The 20,317-nt window shown below is 35.1% G+C and overlaps 1 protein-coding gene across 7 annotated transcripts in view; it reads right to left on the bottom strand.

The window, feature by feature from the left end:
- The window catches only part of DMD (dystrophin), a 1,087,789-nt gene that overhangs the window by 371,530 nt on the left and 695,942 nt on the right, over positions 1 to 20,317 (bottom strand). For all 7 annotated transcript variants that reach the window (XM_051641663.1, XM_051641654.1, XM_051641680.1 and 4 more), the window contains one exon: positions 561 to 725. In XM_051641663.1, the coding sequence (XP_051497623.1) occupies positions 561 to 725 (165 nt within the window). The remainder of the gene's footprint in view (positions 1 to 560; positions 726 to 20,317) is intronic.

The raw sequence follows: 20,317 nt of genomic DNA, 5'->3' as shown, positions 1-20,317 counted from the left end.
TTCTCTGGCCTCACCCAATGTTTATATAGGCCTTTTTTTCAATACTTAAATGCATATGAAGGATAAGATTACAAATATTTTGCTCACAATTACTAGACAATCAGTGTTATTTATTCCTGAAATTTTACCTGTGCAGGTAGATATTTTTCCCTGCAATATAAGATTCATGTCATGGCCCTAAGTAGTCTGGTTTTCATGTAGTCATATTAACCTGAATGAAATGGCTTAAATAGTTCAGCACTGATATTCTGAATTTTAGCGGACTTTGCGTTTAAATTTCATGCATCAAGTTTTGGGGCTGTAGTTTCAAGTATATACTATGGGAAAAAGAATAGCTTATATTTATGTTTCACCTTGCAACAACTGGTTCTAAACCTCCCCATCACTAGAAACCATTTAATGAAGAAAATAAAAGGTTTCCTTCATTCAGATAACTTTGAACATCTGCAGACTATTGCTGACTTTCATCACAAAGCTATAGTGTTAATACAAACTATACAGCTAATGTTGCAACTGACAACACTACATATCCTGATGCGTTTTCAAAATGAAAGATTTACCTTAATATCAAAAGCTCCTGGCTGACCCACTTTGTTATAAAGCTCCAGCTGGTTCTTGACAGGTGTTACCCACAGTATCACCTGATTTAATTGTTGATCAAGTTCGATGAAATCCTTTAGCAGAAGCTCTATTTCTTTTTGTTTCTCTGGAAGATCTTTCGACACCTGAAAAAAATACCAGAAGCCAGGTTTTTGGTGAAAAAAAAAGTAACACAAGTAATGTAACACTACACATATATACACTTATAAAGGCTGTTAAAATACAAGTTCTGTATACTCGTAGAAAGAACGGAAGAAACGAACAGACCCACCAAACAAATTATGATATGCCTCTTATAAGTCAGCCAAAACAGAGTATTTCCTAAAAAATAAAAAAAACCCAAAACAAAGCAAAATGAAAAACCTATCAAAAAAACAAAAGAACCAGCGACACACACAAAGCCAAAAGCCAAAACAAAATAAAACAAAACAACTCAAGCCTCAGCATCTGGCTTCTCAATTTATTTTTTTTAATTTTTTTTTAATTAGTTATCTCAGTATATTGAACTGTTTTAAAGTTCAGTTTTCAATCTGGAGAAGCAACAGTGAAAATATGAAACTGACCATTTTAATGATACCTAATCTTTCTTGTCCTCTTGAGTCTAGATTATTTATAAGCATTTTTTTTCTTATAAGGTGTTCAGAGCTGCCCGTTGAGTCCAAGCATGCATGAACAGACATATGTAGTGAAGAGAAATAATGAAGACATTTATCATCAATACACTTGATTATCTGACTTGTATTGAAAGCAGTCAGATTTTTAACTAAGCACATTCTTCTGTGCCAACAAGATTAGAAATGAAGAATCAGTGAATGCCATAGTTCAAATCCAACAGCACTGAAATACTTGGAGTAAATATAGGAACAGGTTGGGAACAAATAAGCCAACACAAAGCTTCATGCTGTCCTTCCCAGATTGTTTTCTATAGCTAGAGAGCTGAGGTGTCACTATACTACACAATGGGCAACGTTGCAAATATATACTTGGGGAGAAACCATCTGTACTCAAAAAAAAAAAAAAATCAAAACAGTAAATATAGGCCATGGGCAGAGATAAGAAACAATACCAGTTAATTATTAAAATCAGACTGCAAGTATGGTTAGTTTTCTATATCAAGACAAACAAGGTTTCCCAACATTCACTGGTTTTATGCACATGTTTTTACTAAAATGTTCTGGTTTGGTTTGGCGGGCTTTTTGGTAGTGGGGTAAGGGCCCCAAGGGTGGCTCCAGTAAGAACCTGAGAAGCTGCCCACACTCCAAACCCAGCCAAGGAGCCATTAGAGGGGTGCCTCAGTGATTAACATATGAAAGAACTGATACAACACCTAGAGGAGCACTTAAAGCAGAAGAGCTGTGCTGGAGAAGGAGAGGGGTGCTGGTGGCTGGTGAGGAAGAAGGGGAAGAAGGTGCCCCACCAGAAGTTTCCCTGCAACCCATGGCGAGATGGCAGCTGTTCCCCTGCACTCATGGAGGAACGTTGTAGAACATTCCCTGAAGGCGCCAGGAGGGGTGAACTTGGCCAGTGGACTTGGATTTTGTGGCCAGTGGACTCTGATTTACTGTCAGTGGACTTGTATTATGCAGCTGTGGAAGACCCTAGTGTCAGGGGAGGTGACTGCTCCCAAAGCAGCCCATGAGTCTGAGAAGCCCAGGCTGGAGCAGCTTGCTCCTGACCTTGTGGGGAGGACTCATGGAGAGGTTTGTGGAGGACTCTCTCTCATAGGAGGGACCCCTTGGGAAAGCAGCGGAGGACTGTAAGGAATCCTTCTTCCTGAGGAGGAAGGAGCAGCAGGAACCACCAGCCTGTGAAGTGACTCTAAACCCCACCTCCTGTCCCCCTGTGCCTCTGGGGGGAAGGAGGGAGAGAAACCGGGAACAAAGTAATTTGGGCCCAGGAAGAAGGAAGTAGTGGGGTAACATATGCAAACCTTGCTCTGTGTGTTGTCTGTGTCCTGTGTATATGTCTGATTAGTGTGAAATTAAAGTATTTTTTCCCCAAGTTGAGTCTGTTTTGCCTGTGACCTTAATTGGTGAAGAACCTTCCTCATCCTTTGTCTCAGCCCAGGAGCTTCTAGTTGGCCTTTGTCCTCCTCATCCCAGAGTGTGTGTATGAGGTGTGTGGGGGAGTTGAGTGGGTGGCTATGAGGTTGTGCCTTTGTTGTCGTGTTAAGCCCAAAACACGAGATAAAGCAACACTCTAGAAAGTGGCAAAACATGAGGCTTCTGATACACAATAAAATCTAAACTCCTTGTAAAATTAAACAGCATTAATGGAAGCATTGGTATCATATTGCTCGGCTAAGAAGTATTACTGTTGTGTACTAACTGCTAATCCCTAATGATGTTATTTTAGAGAAGACAATAAATCTAAACCCATCAGAGACATGAAAGCAATGAAGTTAACTAAAACAACCCAACAAAAACCCCCAAACAAAACCAACCAACCACCATCTGAGAGAATAGGAAGAACACAACTGTCACATGTACATTTCTCCACAAATTTAGTATGAAAATTCTAAGTTGTTAGTATTAAAATAACCCCTCTACAAATACTCTGAATATGTTTTATTAGACCGTGCTTCAGTGTTGTTTGTAATTCAAGATGTTGGTTTGCCATATAATAAATTATCTACATTATTCACTATAGCCACTCTATAATAGCCTATTTAATAAAAAACAACCCATGAGTCAAATTACTTTTCTATCTTCCCAGTCTTGTTAAATATAATAAAAACTGGTTTTCCAGAATGGCCCTTGATATGAAAGAAAAAATTAAAAATGCATTTATTTTCCTCATGTACTACCTCAATATCTTTGCAGACCTTGGCCTCATTTCACAGAAGATTAATTTCTTTTTTGTTTTACAAGTTTTGAATGTTAATTTCCAATATTCGGTAGTTTTAGTATTAATGTAAACAAGTCCCATAAAAATACTACTGAAAGTAAATAGGAATTCATAGGCAGATAAAAATCCAAGATGACTTTCGAAGATCTGATGATTAAATTAATCTGCTTCCAATCAATATTGATGAAGGGTCTATCACAAGACAGAGAAAGAAAAATTTGCCAGGGGAAGGGAAGTAATAAACTATATTGTAAGGTATCAATCCAGAAAAGCAGAAGATGGAATATTAGGCTTTGGTGATAGGCTGTACTTCAACCTACTGTTTTGAAAGATAATCATAAAAGATAACAAAATAAATCCCACCTATAGTAAGAGGTAATTTTTTATAGAAGTAAATGCAGTATCTTCTTACAGGTTGGCTCTTTTACTAAAATTATAGCACAAACATAAAATATTTTTATTTTTTAACTAAAAAAGAAATCTAGGTCTATGTGATTTAGTTCAATATATACAGAAATTAAATATCATCAATTGTTATCACAGAGATAAAAAAAGCAACAGTAAATAAATAAACAAAGGACTGTCCTCAGACTCAGAGTTACTGACAGCCATTTAGTAAGGCAACACCATGTAAGAGCCAAGTAAAGTGTAACATGCCACTGTGTGGAAAACAGATTCTTAGACTCCAGGTCAGAGGAATTGTTTGCTCACTTAAAACCAAAAAAAAAAAAAACAAAAACAAAAAGGAAAAAAAATCCCACACAAAACCCCCACAAAACCAAACAAAAACAAAACTGCAAACACTCTGGCATCACACTGTGAAGTTGGCTCATCAAATTAGAGCCTGATGAGTTTAAGGTGATTATAAGTCTGCCTTTTAAGACAAGATATTGCTGAACACTGTCTCTTGGGTGACATCTTGTTTCCTGAGCTAATTTTGTAGCTCACCAGAAGAAAAATTTGGGAAAACCTTCATGGAGTAACGGACATGGGCATGATAACTGTGTGTCCAGATTTAAAACTCTTCTGTAGTAGAGGAGGACATCAGGAGATGGGGCTCTTCAGAATCTTCCCTACCTTTTCCACCCTTGAACACCTCTGGGCAGCCTGTTCCAGTGTCTCACCACCCTCACACTAAAGAATTTATGCCTGATCTCTGACCTAAATCTCTCTTCTTTTCAGCTTAAAAGCATTACCCCTTGTCCTCTCACTGCAAGCCCCTGTAAAAAGACCCTCCCCAGATTTTCTGTAGGCCCCCTTCAGATACTGGGAGGCCACTATGAGGTCCCCTGGAGCCTTCTCTTCTTCAGACTGAACAACCTGAACTCCCTCAGCCGGTCCTCGTAAGAGAGGTGCTTGAGCCCTCAGATCATTCTGATTTCAACATCAAAGGACTACACAATTTCAATAATATGTGTCAAAACATTAATCTCAAAGCATGTGACGAATTTACAATTTTGTACTTTAGTTCAAGTGTTAATTAACTTAGATTAATTTGAAGTAACAGCAATAGAAAATACTTCAGCTCTAAACTGGGAACCAGTAGAAGATCGTATTTGTAAAAATAGACACTGATCTTCACAGTACTTAATTTTATTCTAATCTTAAACTATTGGACCATTTCCCATTTATTTAATTTTATGTATTCTAATTTTTGCTCTTTTTATTAAAATATTAAAGAAACACAAAAAATGATCAGCCTAGAAATTATAACATATCTCAAAATGTGACAGTACTCTGAAATTTTAAGAATTGCATATTTTCAAGGTCTACATCTTTATATAAATATATATGTATTTTATATCTATACATCTATAAATTCTAAAATTACTTGCATTGCTTTTTTCTTTTCTATCTGAACTTCTTTCCAACCCCATCTGATTACTTTGATGCAAAATTATACATATGTTCATCTTGGCAACATAGATCTCCTTGGTCATTTCACATGCTCCTTCTTTCCACTGCTATCTCCTTCTTTAATTTAGATTGTTATGTTTCACTCTCAACACATAGTTGTGCGCACTATGGCATGAACTAAAGCTGAACAGATGGAAAGGAATAACAATTCATGATAACAATAAGTATAAAGGGATGAAGAAGTAGTATAAAGTATACCACCTGATGTAACATCATCATCTGTGTCCCTGTTCTGTTTAATTCCTTATGAATATCCAGAAAGCAGATTCACTTAAAGCAGCATCAATTAAAATTATAGGTGTGGAGTCACAGTTCAGCCCTCTTACCCAGCAACAAGGCTTAAAATGAAAAAGTTGAAACTAATTAGTTAGAGATAGTAAGTAAGAAAGGAAGAACAATCAGGAATAGTTTTGCAGGGTCAGAAATGTTATTTCAAATGAATGAACTTGATAAATTATATTAGTAGAAGGGCATCACTACCATTATCAGCAGCTGCCACCTGGTAAAACTAAGGAAAGCCACTGCAATTACTTGCATACATGATATTTCAAGTGACTAGTGCCTGATTTGGAATATTTCCCTTCCCTATTACAAGTCAATGTCAAGGTCATCTCCTATCTATCAGAAATGACCAAAGAAAAGATAACTCAGTTATTACCCAGCTGCTTGTGAATACAGATGAGAAGCTGCATCTTGCCAACACGTCATCTGTCAAAGAAGAATAAGGAATTTTTTTCTAATAGTGAGTGGAGAGAAAAGAAATCCCAGATTCCAACATTTTAACAACAGTGGAAATTTATGGGATTTTTTTCCCAATATTAGATAAGGTACCCTTTTTTCTTGCCAGCTGTCTCACTAACTTCTCAATAACAGATCAGCACTTGTATCTTATTTTGATGAACCTGACAGTAGATTAAAATCTAGCTCTCTTGATATACATAACATATTATAATAAACTGCAATGAATATGAGCAAAATATGTTGTGGGATGTCTGTGAAGACTGTTAACAATATTTTTCTTGTACTCCTCACTCTTCTGATAAACAAATAACTTTTGAATATAGGCTTCTACTGCAGGATAACCAGTAGTGACATATTTGAAAAAGTGCACAATCATCTGCATACAGAAAAATGAAGAATGTATAGCTTTTGGTACGATCTGCTTTTCTTATTATACACAAAACAGACAGCAACTTCTGCTTTCTTCAATTTTTGCAAAAATACGAATATTAGGAAAAAGGAGACAAGTGACTACACTGCAGTTAGCACACAACATAACTGGGCTGAAAGCAGGTTTTTATGTTGTCCACACCAGGTCTTGGATAATAAAGAAATAACTAATGTCATAACAAATACTAAATGCAAGCTTCAGTTCAGACTTACTGATAAACCAGAAGTCACACTTCTGGAACGCTACTAAGGTGATTGCATAAAATGGCCATTCTTACAGCCACTCTTCAGAAAGTTTTAGCTGCTTAAAATTGCCGTCCCTAGAGCACGTGCAAAAATGATTTAATTTAAAATAAAAGAAGAAGTTGATTTTTATGCATCATTTCTTCATGAAAAACAACCAATGTAGAAAGAGTTTCAGATAAGTTCAGTTTAGAATGCCATTTAGTTAATTAACTGAGCCATTTTCATTAACAAACTCAATATTGACTTGAAAAAAAAATCTATGTAACTTTTTAAAAACAATGAATATTTATGAGCCATAGTGTCTCTGACAAAGTTGGAGTAAAGATGGTATTAATAGAGGAAGATGAAAGCAGCCTTCTAAAAATATGTAGAGAACATTTTTATTTGCTATATATCTAACGTTTCGTGTTTCCTTACAAGTCACCTAGGACCTGACTTTGGCATGTGTTTTTTGGCTTTTTTGCTTTGTTTTGTTAATAAAACACCTTCTTAACATTGCATTTGTAATATTCACAAAAATATTTTTAATTTAAAAATAAATAAATTTATTTCCATTGTTGCAGAATAGTAAAGCAGTCCAGAAACCCAATGGACCAAATAATTTTCTGCTTCATCTGGGTGTTTAGCTTTTTAGAAAGTAAACATATACCCCATCCCACTGATTTGTTTTGATTTTTCTTACACAGTAATATGATTGCATATATCACAGTGTTTTGCATACCTGTATGTTTTCTATATTTAATTTTTATAACTAAGCATCATTTACCCTGCTGCATACTATCTCAGTGATTCTCCTTTTTCAAGGGCATTTTTGAGCACATGACCCTCCACCTTTAATCTCTGCTAAATAATCTAGTATTAAATTTTCTTTATCTTTGTCTCTTACTCAGTTCCAGAAATTTAAAAGCAGCCATAAAGGGGGTACAGTATGATTCCTGCAGTGACTCTTAATGAAGGACCTTCTGATAGAAAAATTACTTCTGAATAAAAGTACAATGCCCTAATCATTCTTTTCCTGGTTTATGGAAGATAAAAACCGATCTATCCCTCAGGGTACGTAAAACCTGCAAGGCCAGCAAACTCCAGCACTTACCCCACAGTACTAGTAGCTTGCCTGAACAGTTACCTTCAGCCTGTCAGTCAAAGCCTGACACATAAGTTGGGAAGAGAAGAGAAAATAGAAGGACACACTACTATTCAGCACTGAGCTGGATGTACTGTTCTGATGTCCTAGGGAAATACAGCATTACTTTACACTGTGTGATAAATACTGTCTGACCTAGTTAAAAGCGGTATCTTCTCATAGATGGCAAGCTGTAGTAGTCCATTTGGTCTTTGCATATGACGGAGTTTTTCTGTTGCTTTGTCTCACCATCCTTTTTCACAGCCCTCCTTTTCCCTTTCCTAAGATGACACATTATCCAATTGCTTTACTTTCAAGATCATGTCCAGTTCTGAAAACTCGACCTCCATGCATAATGAGCTTATAGCGGCAATCACTCAATAGCTAGACCAAACATGATACTGATACTTTCTTTCATGCTATTGCCTGCATCTGAGAGAAGCTTCCCACAAGCATTCACAAAACTGCCATGGAGCTTCTAAAACTGTCACCTGCCAGAATGCCTGACAAGCAAAATTAAGCCAAAAGGCATTGCAAAACAAATGACAAATATTTATACAACATGTAGTACCTTAAAATGCAAGCTATAGACTATAGAATCGTTATTGGTTTTGCTCACCAAGTTCTCCATAGGAATGAAAAAAACCCAACAAAACCTTAAGGTTGTTTTTTAATGCATGTATTTGGATCTAAGACTTTAACACAGCAATAAAATCAGTATCAAACAGCAATTTCTGACTATAAGCTACACAGAACAATAAATTAGTAATGTAAAGATAAATTAGATTATTTCCATAGTAAATAAACAGGGAAATTTTTTGCGCTATCTTTGCACAGTGTAGTTACATTGGAACTGGTTGGAATTTTATCTACAGCTGTATATTCTAGCTTCCCTTAGTAAAAAATAAATAAATAAATAAATAAATAAATAGGAAAAAAAAATGGTATTCCAATTCTAGTGAGTGATTTTGACGGCCAAGTACTGAGCTGACAGAAAACAACTAACAATGAACCTGCTTTTCTTTTTCCTTGTTCTTCGAGATGTACTTAATTTAGCACTTTGAGCAGAGTGACAAATTTTCATTTGTAAGAAACATGCAGTTAACAGAAAAGTTGAGAGTGTGGGAGTTTCATATGATAATGGTGTACAATTAAGTTCAATATCATACAAATAGGCTATTCTCTAAGTAATGATGCTGCTGAATTTTTGAAAGTGACCAACATAAGCCAAGGTAAGATGAAGGAAAAAGTGAAGTGATGGTTAAGCTTTCAGATTATTTCAAACTGTATGTTCGTGGAACATTAATTATGCATATTGTAATATAGACAGGCCTATATAATTAAAGTATAACCTTTATCTTGTAAAGAAACAAAACAAAACAAAACATTTTGTTTAGGTCCCTACAGTCTTTATAGAAAAGCATGAAACACCTGACCTACCATGGCAATGTCTGTCTTGGAACTTAAGTTTAAAAAAACCCAAACCACAGTCATTCATTGGTGTGTGACATTATGTGTCATTCTATGTGAAATCCTCTCAGGTACACAGTTGTTGCAGTGTAGAAATATGTAAGAGTTTGCCTAAAGTGTCTTATTTGAAATCTGGCTGCCAGCATAAATGTCTTGACAATTAGTACTTTTTATATTCAAAATACTTTGCAGAACTCCCTAAAATTATGATTAATATATTCCAGATTTATATGGCAAAAAAAGAATATATATATATATATACTTAATTGGTATAACAGTGTTATCTATATTATATATACACATCTTTTTATATTTTATATATGCATATATAATATATAATATTTATTAGTCATGATTTTATGGTCTCATTGGGTAGTACAGACTTTTTATCCCTGCTTGATTGTATTTTGTAAATATTTTTAATTCTTTGCTTAAAGTTTAATGTGTAGTGAACAGAGTAACAATGTGGCCATATGAACACACATCTTAAGCCTTTACGATTAATATAAAAACTAAGAGAAATGTTTTTGTCCTGTGTGTTCTGTGGATTATTATTAAATAATTTGTCATGTCATCAATTTAATCTAGTTCATTCTCACTTGAAATTTAAGTTTATATATTGATTTTTTTTTATTTATTATATTCAACTAGTGACTCTGTTTATGCAGGTACAAAATACCTTTAACCTTGCTATAAACCAACCAAGCTACCCTTATTCTAGATATTTGTTGGGAGTGGCCATAGAAATGATGAATACACATAGTAATTCAAAAAGAACTCCCAGAAAAGGTTACGCACTAGATCAAATGCTAAGGGGTCCTGAAGGAAACAGCTGAGAAGAGCTGCTCAACTTCAACAGTGTGCTGGCTCAAAAGGACATACTCATCAAATGGCGGTTGCTTCTATCATTGTACTGATGGGTTTTGAGGCAGGTGATTCTGCACTGACCTAAGTGACCTGATCACTGCCTTCTGAGGTCAGCAGTCCCATTCCTGCACGCTACAAAATCAAGCATCATACAATTTTATTGGTAATTAATGAAGGAAAAACAAGTTAGACACTACAGCAGTGATGAGTGATGTAACACAACACTAACTTCCTGGGAGAGAAAAAGACCCAGGTTTGCAGGTCCAGTAGTCATGAGCTTATTTTAATCAGAATAGTACAGATTTTCCCTTTAACCAAAAACTTCTGAAAGAGCCAGTCACCTTAATTGTTTGACATAACTAACAGTTTTTATTTAGAAAGTGTTGCAGTAGAAGAGCAATACTAAGCACAATAATGTGTTGGACCTTCAGGGCTAAGTTTCAACATTTAAAGTAATTCCAATTCGTTTGACATCACAGTGGAAAATGAATTTTCCAATATCATATCCACCATCTAACTTAAATGCTGTGTGACTGCAATGCTACAAAGCAATTAGAGAAAAGAAAGAACTTTATAAAGCTCTTTCTATATGCCCAGGAATAATGCCAATATATGGACAGAAATAAAACTATTATTTAACTACTTTAACTTTTAATAGCCTTTAAAAAATAATAATACAAATAATGCATCAGGAATTCTCATGACTACTATCATATTTATTCATAACTCTATAGCAGTTATTATCTCTTTTGAGGAAACTAAGCCAGATTTTTGCCTCTTGATAAAGTAAGTAAAATGTATGAGGATTTCTGATTTGAAAGACAAATTTAGAAATGAATATTTAAATTTCATATCTAGAGTAATAACATTCATGAGAGTCTTCTATGAAAAAAAAAAATTACTTATTTTTTCAAAAAGAAATCTATTTGATTATCCAAGATAATGGAAACATTTGCTGTGAGAAGTGGTTATGAAATAAAAAATAAATAACTTCTCAGAGGTTGTTTCAAAGCAGGGGGGAAGTATGATAATTGTTACAATTTTTCTTATCTGGAAGTATAAGATTTGTAACCAATTATTAGCTTTTACAACTGCTAATTAGAAGTATCCCAACAGCACAAACATTCCAACTGATACTCATAGGCATTTTGTGGACTTACTTTTAATAAAATGAAACCATGTGTTCCTTGCTATTTTTTAGATGGATAATTGCTATTTAAATACACTGGGATTTAACTTGATAAATGCTGTAGCACATAGAGTATTATTCAGAAAGATCTTATTAGCAACACACATTCTGGACATTTCAAAAAATAAGAGAACAATTCCTTTCCACTTCATCTCACCAAATTTAGTCGTATCAAATGTTGCAAGTCTCTTGTGTTCCTCCTCTTTTTGCAAAACTGTTCCAGAACCTGTTGACCCTGTTTCATGTGAAGTGTGGGAGATTACAAAGACGACTCATACAAGTCACCCTCTTAGCTTGTGAGAAAGTCACAGTAAGAACTAACACAGTAAGTAAGGAATGGCCAGGGTCAAAGAGGTTGCTGTGAAGAAGGAAGAGGGAAGACAGCCAACAGACAACGAAGATTCAGTATTTTGAAATACACTGCAAGAAACACATTAGGAAATCTGCAGTTTTCTTATAAGCAGTTCCTTTCCTATGAGTTGTTCCGTGTTGATGAGCAAGATGGCCTGAAATCTGAAAATAATAACATAATTAATTTCTAACATCTATATTTTACTTTCATTAAATTTAATTATGTTTGCTGTCATTTGTTGTTAGCCTAAAACACACCCAGAAAGCCAAAAGTAAAGTAAAACAAATAAAGCTAGAATCTAGCATGTATAAAAATAAAGAGCCCTAACTGTTCTAAATATACTCAAAAACTTGTCTCAAAGGAAAAGAAGAATAAATATTCAGTAGTGTCACAAGAGCCCTTGATATTGTGTAATCATTGCTTGATTGATGCAAAAACATTTTGAATATTGTAGTGTTTTTCTTGAAGGCACTTCAGAATTATTAACCCTTTCAAATGAGAGTAAATAATAAACTGTAGAGGAGTATTCATTAATACTTAGTAAGACAAAATTGATGGTATCATTAATAAAGAGAGGAATCATATACTTCTCTGCTAAACTCCTGAAATAATGTAAAACAGCTTTACTAATCACTTTTATAATGCCTTAAACCTTCAGAATGTTTGAAGATAACCAAGTAATTTAATTTTGCAATATTCCTATGGGGTGGGGAGTAGCGCATAGGAAAACTGACCAACTGGGAAATTAGACAATTTCACTTTATTGGGGGGACACAAAACTTTCTGTTTAATTTTTACTTTCGTGCTCATAAATGAGGAAAATGTATAATAGAGTTTGTACGTTACTAAATTAAAAATAGGCCAATGCAATAATCTGTGCAAAGCACATGCCTCTGGGGCAGAAGAGCAGGGGGCTGATTATGCAAACTTAGCTGCCAAAGTTGAAAGGATAGCTTTTTTGGGTTCCAAGGAAAAAGGTTTATCCGGGAAATGTTTCAGGCTACATCTGACCTGCTGGACCCAGAAGTGGTTGACTGTGTGTCACGACCATATCCTGGCCCTACAGTGCAGTAGGATTTCAGTGTGCCCAAGCTGCCCCCTTCTGGCTTGGGGCCAGATTGAAGCTGTAGTGTGCTCTTGGTAGGCCCCTGAAATGGGGGAAGCAGGACCCTCTGTTGCTCTGCAGCACAGACGTACCACTCCCCATAGGGGAATCACAAAAAGACTGTAGTATGCAACTAAAGGAGGATACATACCAAGTATAAGGAAAGTTAAATCAATTTTCCACTCATTTTTACAGATGAATTTATTCCATTAGCAAAATTCTTTCCTCAATCAGCTCTGTTTCTGATATTCAAAGAAGAAAATGGAACTAAATAGTGATGAGCTTTCCCAATTCACTGTCTGTGAGACTTGCTGATTTAAACACAGGGAAGATGAAATGGTCTGGTAGGCTACTTTGCCAACACAGTAGGGATAACCAGTATAATTTGTGGTTAAAAGATCGTAATATAATTTTACTCAGCCATATTATTTTTTTCCTTTATTCTTAGAAAGAAAACTAAGTTGTGTCTTTACCAAATTTCTGTTTGGAAGGATTTTAAAACTGTCTACATTTCCTTTCTACTCCTTTATATTTCAGGACAACACTAACTTTCACTAAAGCGTATGAATTTCTTATGCCGTTATTAAGTAAATGACTCTTCAGTCTTCAGTGCTTGCAATTGTACTTGGTTGAGAGTCAAAATCAAAACCAGCACAGGTCTGTGTAGATATTCGGGTTCTTTTCAAATGTGGCACAAGATTTTAAAGCCTCTTTAGTGCTAATTCTCCAGATTTAAAGACCATTGGAACCAAATCTGAATCTTAAACTAGAAGTGATTTATCAGTCTGAGCCTGATCTATTACCATATTTTATTTTACAGACAGGAAATAACCAAAGCTTTCAGTGTAAGTTAAACCAGTTCATTTTCTTCCATCTACTGTGAAAACTTATACTTAGCCTTGATTGTAGATATTCAAAGAGCTATTATAATCCACCTGTCAAATTACATCAACTAACAAAAAAATAGAAGAAAAAAAGATATGTCTCCTTATGTTTTATAATAGTTTCCAGTTCTTTCTGATGAAAATAATTAGGATGACTTACAGTATAGCACTGTGGAACAAGAACTAATGTCTGAAGCTGCTAAAATTACTAAAAATTGCTGTTGATCACTTAATAGGCAGTAGTGCCCAGTTCCATTGTGCTCTGTCTTCTAGCACATGCAATCCGTTGTTTTTTAAATACCTATGTATCTCAATAGCTTTAAATCAATACAGCCAGAAAACCTTCAGTATGTGTAGCCTAAAAAGATAGGAAAAAACCCAAAAGAGTTACTATACTTGCTGGGAAGGTGAAGTAAGCCAGACATTCTTATTAGCCTACAAATGGTTTCGTGCATGCAGTTCTTATGCTCTTTAAAAAAAGCCCAACAGGTAACCCAAACCTAAATTTAAAAAGCCACTTCTACTTATCTATGGAATCTTTAGTTGAAATGCACAGTTTATCTTTTCACAACCTGCAAGAGATGTGCTACAAGTGAATGTACTTACATTTCTTACTAAATGAGTGCAAGATTTTGTCATCCTAGCTCCCTATGTTTTATTTGAAAGCAAAAGAACATGGCATTTTTCTTAAATGACACCAAATGCAATTCAGTTGAAGATTTCTGGTTGTATTTATAAGATATATGGATATATATGTATAATATATATCAGATTTAGGCTGCAAGACTCTTTATATACATGATTGTTTAGACTTCTCATCAGCACTGTCTTAAGAAGAAAGATAAAAAATTTAAAATGGAAACCAAATTAAGAATCATATGATTTGGCTTACAAGAAGTGGCTCCACTGAACTACATATATTACTTCTCTCCACCAACTTTATTAATGGAAAAGAGTAGTAGGTAACCAACTTAGTTCCAACACAATAAAATCTGAATTTTACTTGCTTAAGTGAGTAAGAAACCAGATTTTCTATTTAATGTTTCACACCACATATGAAACAAATTGTGCTTTTGAATATACAGGTATTTCTTACTTCTGCTTTAGAAACTTCTGGTTTCTACAGAAGCAAATAAAAGAAAAATATTTAGTCCCCTTTAGGATGACTTCCTTCATTCTCCCCTATTCACTCCATATGAATATTCAACTTCTTTATTTGTGTAAAGACTTGAGTGTTTTTCCTGTTTGAATAACAATTGAGAAAAAGGGACACATCAAAACTTAATAGCTCTCCACTTCTAAAATCTTACATCATCCTGTGCTTAAGAGCAGAAGGTCTACCATAACACAGACAACATTACTGACTTGGAACCCAAAAATATTTTCATTGTCCTGACAGAAATTCAAAGATTCAATGGCAAATAAAATTTATGTTCTCCCAGACACCAATATTACTAAGACAGGCAGTTGTTGAGAACAAGTTTGTTTTGCCCAGAAGACTAGAACAGGAAGCATACCCTCAAGTGCACCTGGGCAGCAACAGTCTTTAGTTGTCTTTGCAGTGAGGTAGACCCGCTAAGATCTACAACCATAAAGAGAAGAAAATAAGAGACTATTAGAAAATGGGAAGACTGAGTGTAACACCATTCAGGTCTGTCCTGAATTAGTAACTGATGGAAATTTCACAGGTCTGTTACTTAGGTTATAGTTTAGTTTAACAACCCTCCCTATTACATAGCTAACAAAAAAGACCCACTAGAAAGTATAGAAATACGGACATATCATGCATATATCACATATTATCCAACTACCAGTAGGAATATTTCAGTTCATCCTTGCTAATAATCTACATATCCACATTATTTTCTAGTTAGACTGAAAAAAATGGTCTACACCAAAGAGCTGACCTTCCAATTAAGCTTTAGACTAACAAAATATTAAAAAAAAATAATTTCAAACATTACTCAACAGCACTGGAAAACTCAAAGCACACAAATTTTCATATAATTTGGCATAAGATAAATTTTTAAAAGAAAGTTCATCACCATCATTTTAGTTATGTGTTGTGTTAGGAAATATTAATTCCTGGATGTTTAGCATGGCTGGGAAACAGCAATAGAGCTTTACACTGCTAGGAAATTTGCCTTTTAAAAACTCAATTAGTGGTAACTGCTAGCAACACTAAAATAAAAATGAATTAAACCTACATATAGTTGTTTCTTAGAGCCTGTGACATTCTTATGTTTGTCCAATCAACATATGCCTCAAACATGTACATCAAACTTTATTTTGCTATATGTGAGACCATTTGTCTTATGGATGATGATAATATGAATGTGGACTACACCTAACTAGCGTAACAAACTAATGATAAAATGTAATAGGCAATTTAGCATAGCATAACATAACATTTCATTACATTTAAGGGAGTCAGGTCACTTACAACTGAAAGCTGATTCAGGAAAAAAAAAAAAAATCAACCTTTTGACCCTCAAAATGCTGGGTATACTATTCTAATTTCAAATTGAAAGCACAGAAATCAAATTGTAGCATTCATTTTCCAAGACCTTCCCCCCCCCCACATCCCCAAATAATAATAGCAGCAATTGCAGTAGTTTAAACTGTGAACTCAAACTAAGTTGCATTGACATGCTAGAAAGATGCTATGAAGACAGGCTGAAAGAGTTGGGGCTATTCAGCCTGGAAAAATGAAGGCTTCAGGGAGACCTTGTATTGGCCTTCTAGTACCCAAAAGGGATGTACAGGAAAGCTGGGAAGGGGCTTTTCACCAGAGAGGGTAGTGACAGGACAAGCAATAATGGTTTTAAACTGAAAGAGGGGAGATTTAGGTTAGACATCAGGAAGAAATTCTTCACCATGAGGGTAGTAAGGTGCTGGAATAGGTTGCCTAGGGAGGTTGTTTATGCCCCCTCCCTGGAGGTGTTGAAGGCCAGGCTGGATGAGGTTTTGTGCAGTCCAGTCTAGTGGGAGATGTCCCTGCTCGTAGCAGGGAGGTTGGAACCTGATGATCTTTAAGGTCCCTTCCAACCCTAACCATTCTATGATTCTATGAAATTTGATTCACAGGTAATCTATGAATAACTACTACTCAAGGCAAGTTGCCATACATCAGCTGTAACCTTGCTATGACTTTGTCTTTCTGCACTTTCTAGGCTTATCTATTTTCCTCTACACTTGATCAACCACCCTAAGAAGACCTATACTTTTCCTACTGGTACAGAAATTGTTCACAAATTACAGCCATGTCACTCCACTCCAATTTTTTTGTGTGTCCATATAGCACAACAAATTGATTTGCTGTGGCAGTAAACAGTGAAATAGTCTCTTCAGTGTCCAGTAATTAGTTCTAATACTAGCAGACAAATTAAAAGGCAGCAAAACAAAGTGTCTCCATCAGGCACTTATAATAACCTCCATAATACATACAGTAGACACGTTGTGAAGACTAAGGTGGATAAATGAGGAGAATGCTGATTTTGGCATCCAGCTTACTTTCAGATAATCTAGCTCATCCCTCTTGGCTGACACCAGACCAAGAATAATATTAAAGAGTAATAAACTCCTTCCAGCAAACCTCTGATTCCATGGTTCACTGGTCTCAGACCTAATCTATCAATCCATTTACTGCAACAGTAAAAGGTAAGAAACCCATTACAGATCTGTTATATGCCCTGGCAGGTGGCATATGACAAGAACTGAATTCATCACAAACTCGAGTGCCTAGTAGCCCTTTTGTATGATTTGAAGCACTAGGTGGTTAGCTTACTTGGCTATCACAGCAGAAGATACTTTGAGCTTTGAAAATAAATGAAAGATTCTTTATTTGAAGGCATATAAATGGCTATAAAATACTTCATTTTTCATACTATTAAGACTTCAAAAAGATAGACTTATTTTCATTTTTACAAGAAATACCAGCTTTGGAGATGGTACAATAAGTAAAACCAGGATATAATTTAAAAGTAATGTTTTCAAACATGGGCTTTAATCTTCATTCTGTGCTTACACTATGGCTGAGGTAGCAGCCTATTAGAATCACTATTAAATAAACTTATCTAAAGAAATGTCATTTTAAAATTATTACTATCCAAAGGAGGTTAATTCATATATCTTTTCTCAAAGTCATCAGCGTGTGACGTAAACACCTAAAAGCAAAAACAATATGGAATAAAAAGCAAAATAGCTTCTTTTGAGTGACTGCAATTCCTTTCATACTCAATTTCTTTTCTCAGCTTATATCTATTGCTGTAGGGGAACAGTTTCTGTGACTTTAAAGAAGGTCTGAACATGATTTATTTCAAATATGTCACCTTGAATGTTAAGACTTGCAGGTGTTGTCCCCTGTTCCCCTGCTTGGCAGATCAAAGAAAAACAAAAATTTGTCATAACCTTAGGAGATATTTGGCTGCATTCTCAGCTGGAATAAAGTGTCACAGTGTCTCTGAAGTAAGCACAATTACTCTAGTGTCTGCCAGATAAGGACCTGCCTTACATTATTGATGTAACTGTCATGTATGTTGCATATTTTGAAAATAATATCATCCTGCAATATGAAATAATCAGAAGTGGTAGACTGCTGCATAGCAGAGCTGCCAGAAAACAAAACAAACAGCTAGAAACAAATGATTAAAGTGCAATAGACACTTTCAGAAGAGGATGGAGAGACAGAAAAGCCCAAGAGAAATTTCTCTATGATGGTTGTCCACTGTGCTTTGCAGAACACAAAAAATATATCAAAACAACTAAGTACAGAACCATCCTCTGGTGACCTACAGAAGTTTGCCTGATATAAAAGTGCCAGAGCTGTGAGCTTTGGCTCTCAGTAAAAATCTGTGGAGGTTTTTTTCAGTGCTTACAGATCTAGAAGTGAAGGAAGACAACATATGTTCCTCTGTCAGGCCTGAAGACTTTCTTTCCACTATTTCCAATTTTATTACAGAAGAGAAAGTGAAAAAATTGAGGCATCCTACAGAAATTGTGAGTAGAAGAAAAATATGTAAATGAAGAAATAAGTATTTTTCTTTCAGTTTAACTGGAAAAATCCAATGACAGAAACCCAAAATGAGCTTCTAATTCTTTTTTTTTTTTTACAAATCTCAAGATCATATGGGAGATAGAATACCTTCAGAGAAAGAGAACGCTTACAGAGAACATGTATAGATTTGAGTCTTGTAATTTGCAAACTTGGTTTCTGTCCATTAAAAAAATATACTGATTTTTTTTAGATTCTTTGTATTCAGGTACCAAGGGCCACTGAGACTTCTCAGTTTTATAGGTCTCCATAGGTAGATAACTGAAATCAAATAAGGTAGTTAAATAGTGATCTCAAATGGAAGTTCAATTTACTGGACTTAGCCTTATTTAGGAATAAATGGAAATTTTCAAGTGGTACATTTCAAGCCTACTATCTTGCCAGAAACATTATTTGGACCTAGGAGACAAACTTTTAAAGAGAATGAATTACTAAACAGTCGCTTTATCCCGTACATTTCAGCCAGACCTAACTGCTTCGATAGCATTCATAGTTGCTATGACTGTGACAAGTAACACGGAACATTTCTGCATCAGCCAGCAGAAAGTGAAAATGCAAAGTTTTTAGGTAAAATCTTACTTTCAGAGACAAATTACGGATTTGATAAAAATGTATTTGTGTAATTTTACTAGAAGGTTGTTGGGGTTTGTTTGTTAGGTTGGTTTTGGGGTTTGTTTTTTCCTGAAAACTAATGCTGTCTCTTTAATACTACAGCTCAGATACTCAAATCATGGTTCCTAAATTCAGCTACATGTATGCTTACTTCAGCTAGTAAGCAACACTATTTTGATCTTGAAGTGTTTAGGATTCTTCTATACATATTGATTTCAGAAACCCATTTGTAGATAAAGACATACTTCTGTTCTGAGAACCCAGATAATTACTTATGTGTTCAACTTGGAGGTTGTGAATGTGATCAATATTAATTATCCACTTTTGCCTGAACCATTAGCTAATATTCTGAACCTTGCCATACTGTTTCTGTTAGGAAGAAAATAATGAGAATCCCACATCAAATAACTGCTGTTTGTTTCCTAGATGTGTGCTTGAAATTCAACTGTGTTCATAGAAATGGTAATGAAAACCTCCAGGATGTAGCATTATTGATGAGAAAGTCTAGCTGGTCTTTTCAGTAAAGTACTCAAAAGAAGTTTTTCTCACCTTTTTTCCCCCCCAGAGGTAAATATAAATCCCTCTTTCTTTTTTTCCCAAGCATCCCATAAACTACGACAAATAGATACCACAGGTTAATTTCCCAGATTCTGATTTTGCCATCAGTTTCAATAAAAATCCTCAGCTCATTCTACATTAAGATTTCTGACCAAGCTAATCCATACCTTCCATGGTGGTCCTCTGGATAATGTTTTCTGTAATTTCTGCTACATGAAAAGCAGAAGCTACACAAGAGCACTCAAATCATCTGCCTCTCTTTAGCTGTTGTCACCAGTTTCCAACACAAAAATGTACTACTTCTACAATAAAATACAACAAAAT

Source organism: Apus apus, chromosome 1 (genome assembly GCF_020740795.1).
Source record: "Apus apus isolate bApuApu2 chromosome 1, bApuApu2.pri.cur, whole genome shotgun sequence".
In the NCBI taxonomy this organism is placed as follows: Eukaryota; Metazoa; Chordata; class Aves; order Apodiformes; family Apodidae; genus Apus; species Apus apus.
This window is presented reverse-complemented; position numbering and strand designations above follow the sequence as displayed.